This window comes from Microtus ochrogaster, linkage group LG3 (assembly GCF_000317375.1).
Source record: "Microtus ochrogaster isolate Prairie Vole_2 linkage group LG3, MicOch1.0, whole genome shotgun sequence".
Taxonomy (NCBI): domain Eukaryota; kingdom Metazoa; phylum Chordata; class Mammalia; order Rodentia; family Cricetidae; genus Microtus; species Microtus ochrogaster.
Genome location: NC_022029.1, coordinates 37,607,852 through 37,618,581, shown reverse-complemented (window position 1 = coordinate 37,618,581; position 10,730 = coordinate 37,607,852). Strand labels below are relative to the sequence as shown.

General features: G+C 37.2%; 1 protein-coding gene across 2 annotated transcripts in view; it reads right to left on the bottom strand.

Moving 5' to 3' along the window:
• Window positions 1-10,730, bottom strand: part of Strn (striatin) — a 91,739-nt gene that overhangs the window by 28,811 nt on the left and 52,198 nt on the right. For both annotated transcript variants that reach the window (XM_026785894.1, XM_005360780.3), the window contains exons 4-6: window positions 7,184-7,262; window positions 4,459-4,626; window positions 2,894-3,029 (exon numbers count right to left, since the gene is read on the bottom strand). In XM_026785894.1, the coding sequence (XP_026641695.1) occupies window positions 2,894-3,029; window positions 4,459-4,626; window positions 7,184-7,262 (383 nt within the window). The remainder of the gene's footprint in view (window positions 1-2,893; window positions 3,030-4,458; window positions 4,627-7,183; window positions 7,263-10,730) is intronic.

The following is a 10,730-nucleotide window of genomic DNA, read 5'->3' as shown; positions in this document are numbered from 1 at the left end:
CACATAGTATTAAGTCACAAAAGCAACTCGTAGGACAGACATGTTTCTAGACCTTAAACAAAATGAGACAGGCACCAAGTGTATCATCGACATTACAGATCATGCCTATCAAGTCTCATTTTCAATAAACAAACTAAAGTCCTGTGTTTTCTTATGTATTTCTTAGGTATTAAAGAAAAAAGAACTGTGGCTGCCAAATGAATATATGATCAGTAAATAGAAAGGGATAAAATCTGTAATAGTAAAACTTCCCTTCCCTACATAGGAAATTTCCCACTTAAGAAATTAAGGAGAAATGAATAGCAATGGAGACGATCACAGAAACGCACAACTGTAAACAACACAGAGATCAACAGCTTGAGGGGAATCCAGTCCCAGTGGGTACATCTACATCACAGCTCCTGCATCTACGGCAGCTGGGGTAGGAACTGTAGGAGACAGAATACTAGCAAGTCCACTGTGAAGGAGATGAAACAGTCTGTCCTAGAAACAGCTGCAGACAGGACAAGAACAATAGCAATGACACAGGACATGTTAACATGAAGGGGAATTTTGCCAAGTTCCACCCCAGAAGCAACTATAACTGCTGGGAGGAGAATTAACCTCTCCCAGGGATGAGCCCCCTTACTGGTTGCTCACTGCAGAGTGGTCAACTCTGAAACCACATACATACAAACAACAAAAAGAGATCCAAGCTGTGTTTGTATATATATCGTGATACGTATGCATACATACACATACATGCAAACATTTATGTAACAATGACAATTAAAGAGAGGCCACTGAAAACATAAACAAGGATAAAAAAGAAATGAGTTATAGGCTAGACTGAGTTTCAAGCAGGTTAGAAAAAAAGACAACTCTGAAAATCACTAGAATCCTAGTGATCCTAATATGAAAAATCAGTATTCCTTAATTACTAAGACAATACCTAACACTTCCTAATTCTGTTGCTGTTTCCTCATTCTTGAATAAGGCAATTGTTTCAGCAGAAACTATCCCTTACACCGAAAAAAACAACATCTTGATGCATGTACAATTTCAGGACCCTAACTCTCCTAAGCTGATGAGGATGATATGCTGATGACGTAATGAGGGAAGCGGTTGAACAAAAGATGAAAATGTTCTAGATGGTAACACAAGGGACATGCAAACCCTGAAATCAGGCAGAAAAAAAGAGCAGAGTGTGCGGCCAGAGACACCATGCACAACAGCCTAAATGCAGTCAACGGTACCTAAGAGCCGTATTCTCTCACTTCAAATTAAACCTTTTTTCTTAAAAAAAAAATTAAACTTAAAAACAAAACAAAACAGTGTCTCTGTGTAGTCTTGGCTGTCCTAGAGCTCACTGTGTAGACCAGCGTGGCCAAGAACTCATAGAGATCCTCTTGCCTGTCTCCAGAGTGCTGGGAGCCTCACTTTAAATGTTTTAAAAACCTACTTGCTCTATGAGCATTTTAATAGGACAAATTTCAACCCATTTCTCTGTATAGAATTTAATTCATGTCCTAAGTCATGCTTACCATTCTGCATAGTGAAAGCTTTTAAGAATCCTTCTGACATGCACCTATCAGGCTGTGCCTAACATGAAAATCTACACAACACAATGTAAAACTTAATAAAACTGTTAGGAAAAATAGCCGGTTGTTTAAATATCATTTTCTTCTTGGGCTGCTGTGTTGCATTTGCCTAGTAAACACAAGGCTTGGGTTCAATGCCTAGCATGGGATGAAGATGAAGGAGAAAAGTATTTAAATGTGGCGAATGGGTAAGTCTGTTTCCAACAGACGCACCTTCACACATACTCATAATAGCCTATGGTCTGTGCTAACTAGAATGTCACCAATACGTAAGAATATTATTACATAAAAAGAAATTAAATGGTTAGAAACTAGGAAAGCAAATGGTTAGGCTACTGTTAGAAATTTTTAATCTAATCATTTAACACACTTTTAAAGTCAGTTTATTTAGATTGATATAATTACCAACAAAGAAACATAACACGAGTTATTTGCTACTAGGCAATGAATAAAGTTTTTTTAATAGGAAAATGGTATCTCAAAACAATCATCACACCAAAAACCATAAGGAACCATACAACTTCAGGTAATTAAGACAAAGAAAAAGTGACAGACATTTAGGCCAGCACATACTATTATAACTTGTTTAGTGAAGGGAACTTTGTATTCAAATGTATCTATGACAGGGCTAGGATCAGCACTGTAAATGATTACTGCACTGAGAAAAGGCACAGGCCTGGCTGAACAGTGAAGCATGTCTTCATCCCTTACTTTAAAGAGGAGAAAGGGGAAGCAGTGAAAGGAGAAAAAGAAATAAAGGGGGAAAAAGGAGGAGGGAAGACACTAGAGAAAGAAGGAACAGCAACACAGACACTTCTTACTGTAGGGAATGTATGGTTAAGTCAATAAACTTTAATAAAGATGGAATAAAAACACCTAGGAATTCTAAACAACTCAAGAAAGACATGGGGGAATTCCTGAAATCTGCAGAAATTGTCTGTGCAGCAGCTCTCCTAAGAGACAAAAACTACAAGTCTCAGAGCTGATGCCAGCTGCCGTCAGGCACCACCATGTGTCCGTCAGTTCTCCCGTCATAATTATCAACACCAGGGCATTGTTACAACATGCAGCATTCAGTATCTCTGCAGTTTTATGCAGATGCTGCCTTGTGTAATGAGTAAACAAAAGGTCTGAGTATTCTATGGGAAAGATTCTATACTAAAAATATTATTGAGATTAAAGTCAGTAATAAAAACACTTTATTCGCCCTAAATTCGTGAAAAGAATTTAAGTACTCAAGATGTAAAGGAATGGGCTTTTTAACATATGCATTATGGCACGTAACATATTGGAAAATGAGTTCTCTCACTCACTGTTGAAGTATCAATGACACTTTTCTCTCTTCCATCAATGTCTTCGTCCTCGTCTTCATCACTGAAATCTGCAGCTGCATTTTCAAGGAATTTGAAGTTGTCCAGCACAGAAGCAGAATCCGTTAACTCGGATTTTCTGGTTTAAAACATGTACAACCATACTCAGGTAATCTTTCAAAACGTCACCATAAAAATTAACTGCTGACAGACTTTGGTAACTTATATTATATATGACCCCCTAACTATAATATGACTTACATTGTTTCCCATCTATTACATTTCTGTGGATTAATTGAAACAGTAAGACAAGAAGTATTCAAAGCCAGATGGTGGTGGCGCACACCTTTAATCCCAGCACTCGGGAGGCAGAGGCAGGTGGATCTCTCTCTGTGAGTTCGAGGTCAGCCTGGTCTACAGAACTAGTTCCAGGACAGGCTCCAAAGCCACAGAGAAACCCTGTCTCGAAAAACCAAAAAGAAAAAAAGAAGTATGCAAGCACTTCAGTCATCTTCAATCATAGCTGGCCAGAAGAGCGGCTCTAAGTTCCCTTCTGAGCGAGCAGATTATCTTCATGTTAATATAATCATATATATTGTTTTAAGTAGCTCTGCCTCCATCTTTCTCTAGCCTTTCTCCTCCGTAACTCTTCTTTGACCTCTAATATAGGTATCCATAACTATATAACAAATCTACTGACTTAAAAGGGAAAAATACAACTAATTCATAGCATGCACATCTTGTGTGTCTCTAAGGAAAATTGTGTTGCAATTTTAAAAGGTCCAAAGGCATTTATTTATAATTTTTTTTATTTTGGACCTTCATCTAATTCCATATTTTTATATTTCAAACAACAGGAAATGGTTTCCCAAAGAAATTTACAGAGTTCAATAAACCATTCTTTTATCCTAAATATGTATCAAGACAAAGTCAACACAGACTTAGACATTCACAGAATCTTTGGGTTTTTTTTAATTCAGTGAAGATTTATGACAAATTTCTCTAATAAAGAATAATTCTATTAAGCTATTTATGTTCAATTAAGTAAAATTATGTCTATGGTCTAAAACAAAAATCAAACAGTTCAAATAATTTTTGAATTTTTATAATCTATTCAAATTATATGTATATTTGTGTATATACATATATATTTAAAATAGCTATTTTATATCAAAGGTAAGATAAGGTACAATATTGTGTTATACACGAAATGATTAAGAAAATATTTACTTTCTGATTTCTGTTTCATCAATAAAATATCATTATTACATATCTGTATTTAATTGGAACATCTTTTATGAGATTCTAACAGTGGTTAACAAAGCTCCAAGATACTAAAATTTGTTAAATACCTCAATTTAAAGCAAATAAAATACCTTAAACAAAAATTATGTTCCTGAATTAAAATAATCATAAAGGTTTCTAACTAACTGAAACTTTTTTATTATAACATTTAATTAACTAAACTTATTACTAAGTCACCATTAAAAGTTCAATGCCTTCCACGCCAAAACTATTCAATAAAAACTGAAGTTATAGCTAAAACAATTTCCAGTTAAAATACTCACCCAATCATTGCTGTCTCCTTAACTTCAGCCTCTGTGCCATTTATAGCCGAGTCCTGGTTTTTGTCATCTTCCCTGTCAGTGACATCACTTGAAAAGCCCAACAATGCTCGCACTCTTTTGGATTTCACATCTAGAATAGTATCTGTGTAGCCAACCTCCTGGAGATACCTGCACAAAGATGTTCCTTACAATTCAGTCACACAGGAATTAGCATTGTAAACTTTAAAACGTAAATAAAAGTATTTCTTCAAACTCACTGACTACATAGGGATCAACAGAACAGTACTATGTTAGTAAGACTTGTTAATAATATTCCAGCTGCAGATGGAGCTGCCTCTTGCAGTACCAGCCTCTACAGTCACTGAGAAAAACTGAAGAAGTATACAATAACACTATTCATTTATCCTAAGAAGAAACTGTTCTTCAGTGTGTTTCAGAGCACACTTTCTTCTTTAGGAAGAATAGAACAATCTCCTCCCAAACTCTACCATCACTATTTTACAATAATGGCTCCAGTTGTTTTTAGCATTTCTTATGTGAAGTGTCATTAACTGAAATCTGGAGAGAATGTTTCTAATCTAACTGGTTTCTTTCCAGAACATAGAAAAGGATAACATTTTTCATAAGTCACTTGTAGAGGAGATATTTCTGTCTTGAGAAACTCTAAAACAAAATAGACAATTAAATTGTGGGGCATGAGGTATACAGACTCGTATCAGTGTGTGTAGTTCCAGGGAGTCAGAGGCACAGTAAAAAGAGCATAGCGTATGCAGTCATATCTAGGTCTTAAGCCCGTTTCTGCCACTTCCATGTGCAGCCTTAGTTTTGTTAAACTGTTTCTATTCTCATCAACGAGTCCTAATACCACCCATAATATATACAAAAACAACCAAGAGTCCTAACATCAACTGTTGATAATAATTTGTTTTAAAAGACCAAAAGTGGTAGTGGTGGAACCAGAACAAAAGAAATGACATGGATATCACAACAGATGACACACATTTATTTATATAGTAGGTGTGCATTCTACCAAAGGAAACATGAAAACAAAAGTTGACAAGACAGTTAATTCAGCTTACTTCAGGTTTTCATTTTTTTATAGCTACGAGAGCTGAAAGGCCCCTCACAAAGCTATGTGATCAATACATCTTATTAAATCAAGATTTCACTTTTCAATTCCATTCAGTATCTACAGAAAAGTCTTGATTTAAAAATTTGAATAAATTTCTACTTATTGAATTGAATCAGATGTTTTTGAAAACTACTATAATAAAAGAAGACATAGGTTTTAGGCTTATTCATGAGCATGAATGTACCACGTGAGTGCCTGGTGTCTGCAGCAATCAGAACAGCACATCAGATGCCCTGGAACTGCAGTTTCGAATGGTGCTGAATCACCATATGGGTTATGGAAACCAAACCAGGGCCTCTGAAAAAGTAGTCAGTGCTTGAAACTAATGGGCCATCTCCGGGCCATTTTTCTTGATAATTAATATTTGGTACCTACCTCACTTTGGCAAAAACACTAAATTACAAATTCCTGTTTACAAAATCCATTAAGTTACCTAGGCTAGCCTTCAATTTGTAATATTCCTTCCAGAGCCTCCTCAACTGTGTTGGCAACAGGTGTGTGCTATTGAGGAGGTTCAGGAAGGAATATTACAAATTCAAGACTAGCCTAGGCAACTTAACGAGTGCATGTCAATAAAGACATGTGTAAACAAGCAAACAGGAGGTCAGTGTGGCTCAGAAGTAGATCATTTGTGAGGCTTGGCAACGACAGAACCAAAATATCACAGTACCAAAAATAAATTTAAAAGGACAATACATGTCATAGTTAAGACTAAAGTGAGAAGAGTAACAAAAATCCACTTACTAGTTTAATTTTTTTTCTAACTTTGCCTAGATAAAAGACAAGCATGAAATATTGTAATGTTCTCTTTCTAGACTCAAAAATAATGGATGGCATTAATCTACTTTGAAAATCTGAGAAATAAACTACTAATAAGCCGTTCTAAAAGTCCAAGACAGAACAAATTTTCTTTTATTTTGGCATACATCAGTACACCAGTTTCCAAGACTACAGATCTAGTCTTCGACTTGACCTCAGGACCTCTGTAGACCCCTAGTTATGCATTGAGGAGAAAGTAGATGTTAGGCAGCACCTGCAAAATTCAGGGATGCAAAGAGTTCTTCAGTGCACTGAGAAGGCTTGTAACACAAACATATATGGGACCCTCACTGGTTTGTAGTGAAACATCTGTGCTCACAGAGCTGATGAAATGAGAACAATCATGACACAGAACTCTTTTAACTACACAAACTCCAACAGTGAGGTGAAGATGTGAATACGAAAAACAAATAGTAAATCAATTAAGCTTTTTAAAAACTACCTTATTATTTACTACTCTGAGCTGTGGTATAATACAAGGGAAACTTAATGAATCAAAAATAAAAACAAGGATGCTGAGAGATAGCTTCAGGGTTAAGAGCACTGGCTGTTCTCCTAGAGGTCCTGAGTTCAATTTCAGGCAACCACATGGTGGCTCACAACCATCTATAGTGAGATCTGGTGACCTCTCCTCTTCTGGCATGAAGACATACATGCAGGCAGAACACCGTATACCGAATAAATAAATAAATCTTTAAAAAAAAATACAAACAAAAGAGCATGACAAAATTTTCTCACTTTCAGCAAGTTGTGCGTTTACCCTTCAGTACTTACTGTCTGAGTAGCTGACGGCCTTGTTTCCACATCAACTGGCTGTTTTGCTGCGGCTGCACCTCTGTTTCATTGCCTTCATCTAGAGAATAGTATAATGTAATTGACGTATTTGACATGTTTAGGCAACCCAATTCATAAACAGTGTCCAATAAACATTATAAGATTAAGAATACAAAAACTGTAACTTATAAGAGTTATGTTTTAGGCCAATATAAACTTTTTAACTCAACTCTTAGTAATAAAAAACTCTGTATGATTAAGTATCTCTATTGGATTCTCTTTAGAGCAACAGAATTAAGAATAAAGACATTTTTTTTCTTTCATTTTTCACTAGCCTGAGAATTTTCTTCCAGTGAGAAGTAAATAGAAATATTATAAAACCTAGAAGTGGTAAAAGTAAAGTAAACAAAACCCCCAAACAGTCTGATACAAATACATAAAGAAATTCTCTCAGAGCCAGGTGGTGGTGGCGGCACATACTTTTAGTCCCGGTACTTGGGAGGCAGAGGCAGGTGTTTAAGAGCTGATGTTCGAGGCCAGTCTGGTCTACAGAGTGAGTTCTGGGACAGCCAGGACTACACAGAGAAATCCTGTCTCAAAACAGAGCAAAATAAAACAAAATGAACAAAGGAACGAATGAAAGAAATGATCTTCAGCTAGGGATATTATGTGGTTCCGTGGGTAAAATGCTGGCCAGAAACACTAAAGCATGCATGGGCTCTACCCCAAGCACTGCATGTAACCAGGAATGCTAAAGCATGCATGGGCTCTATCTCAAGCACTGCATTTAACCAGGCATGCGAGCACACGTTTACAATCTACACTTGGGAGGTGGAGACAGGAAGATCAAAAGTTGAAGCCCAGCCTGGGTTCTCAATATCTTAATCGCTAAGCCATCTACCGAACCCCAATAAAATTCTTTTATGCACAGTAACTAGACCTTTGTACTACTAAACAGCTCTATAAATTCTATGGTGGAACGAACTAAAATAATTGAAACACACACAGCAGTGTTTAATCAAAGCACTGCAATAAACACACTGCTTTGAATCAGATACTACATACCTATGATAGTCTTTTGAAAATTGCCTATTTTTTCTTTTTTAATGGTGTTTTGCTGGAGCTTCAGGGTGATGGTTCAATCAGTAAAGCACTTGCTACATAAACATGTAACTTTGAGTTAAGTCCTAGCACTCACATTTACAAAAGTAAAATTATTTAAAAAGCAAAACAAGGGGCTGGAAAGGTGGCTCAGTGGTTAAAAGCACTGTTGCTCTTCCAGAGGTCCTGAGTTCAATTCCCAGCACCCACATGGTGGCTACAACCATCTATAATAGGATCTGATGCCCTCTCTGGCATGCTGAACACACATACATAATACATAAATAAATTTTAAAAATTTAAAAAAACAAAACAAAACAAAAAAACAGTCTGTGTCTATGATCCCACCACTGGGGAACTGGAGACAGAGAGGTACCTGAGGTTTACTGGTCAGTCAGTTTGTCTACCTGATCTGGGAGCGACAGGTTCTCAGAATGAAGAACTCTGCCTATAGGACCCTAGCTGAGCACACCAGCAGACAGGTCCTGTCGTAGGGCTGCCAACCTGTTCAGCCCACCACTTGGCCTTGGGCCCTTCCAGTTGCTTACACTAACTAGCTCCCCTGGGTTCTGTCCTCTCAGGCTCCTCTAACTAAAGACAATGGAAATTTTTTAAAAAATGAATAAAACTCACAGGTTATTGAAATACCACATGAAGACTTAATCTATGAATTATAGACATAAGAGAAACAGAAAGAAAATAATTCCAGGTCAAAGGCGTTAAACACATCTTCAATAAAATCCCAGACACCCATTCAGTACAAGGAGTACACAGAGCAAACAAGACCTGAGAAGAACTCCCCACACTAAATATACATGGGGAAAGGGGAGGGGTGTTAAAAATTAAAGAAATAAAATCCAAGCTTCCATATAGAGCAGGCCCATGAGAATAAAGCTGACTTCTTGGTGGGAACTTTGTGACTAACAACCGGCCTACAGCGAATACAAGGAACACTCTGGGATGAACAGGAGGATGAGCATACTCAAAAGGCTAATAGGAAAAAGATTAATGGTGACAGGTTAACAGGTAAGCCAAGTAAGACTGCTACACACTAAAAAGTCAGCAACGACAGCGATTAATACCTACCTTCCAATAACAGTTCCAAGTACCAGGGCCCTCAAGCCCCCAATTAAAAGATACAACTATATTAGAACCAACTGTCCTAGAAAACAGGGTCCACCTTTCTCTTGTCTACAAGAAATACACCTCATGGTCAAGGACAGATACTGAGTGAACAGATCCAACGAAGGTAACTACAACCAAATGGACCAGGAAACAAGAAGATATATCACTACTCTAATACCTGACAAATGAACATCAGCCAAAACTAATCAGAGAAAGTAAAGAAGGCCACTTCCTTCTATCAAGATAACAACCCACAGACACATTATAATTGTAGGCATTTAAACACCAAATCCAGGGCATCCTAATTCATGAAATACTAGTAAACATCAAGCCAGATTTAACCACAATAGAGTAATGGTAGGTCACTTCAATGGCCAGTTTTACAAATGGGCAGGTTTCCACACGAAAAATAAAGAGAAACATTAAAGTTAAATGTCATCAAGTACAAAATGGACTTAACAGATATCTACAGAATTTTCTGCCCAAACCTTATAGAATTCCTCTCAACAGTCCATGGAAGTTTCTCTAAAACAGACATGTTCTGGCACACAAGGCAAATCTCAACAAATCAGAAAAATTGAAATAACTCCATGTATTCTCTCTGACCACAATGCAATAAAGCTTGATAACATAACAAAGAAAACACACAAAGTAAGGGAGACTAAAAGCACAGTAAGTATGGAGCTCGTGTGCTGTACAGACCTGAGTCCCAGGTCTTGGAGGCAGAGGCAGGCAGATCTTTGTGAGTGAGACCTGCATGGTCTGCATGCAGAGGCTACATAGTGAGACCCTGATGACACAAAACAGGACAAAGCAAAGTAAGACAAGACAGCATTAAATGATGAATGGACCGCTGAAGAATGAAGAAAGGAAAAAAATTCTTGGAATGAAATGAAATGAAAACATAATATATCAAAACCCCTGAGATAAAATGAAAGCAAACCTAAGAGGGAAACGTATAGCTTTAAATACCTCAAATAGGTGACAACTTATGCTGGAGAGGTGTGGGGAAAAGAGAACACTACTGTATTGCTGGTGGGAATGCAAGCTGGTCCAACCCCTTTGGGTGTCAATGTGGTGATTTCTCAAAAAATTCGGAAACAACCTTCCTCAAGACCCAGTAACACCACTTTTGGGTATATATCCAAAGGATGCTCAATCGTTCCACAAGGGCATGTGCTCAACTATGTTCATAGCAGCTTTGTTTGTCATAGGCAGAACCTAGAAACAACCTAAATGTCCCTTGACCTAAGAATGGATGAGGAAAATGTGGTTCATTTACACAATGGAGTACTACACAGCAGAAAAAAATAACGACACC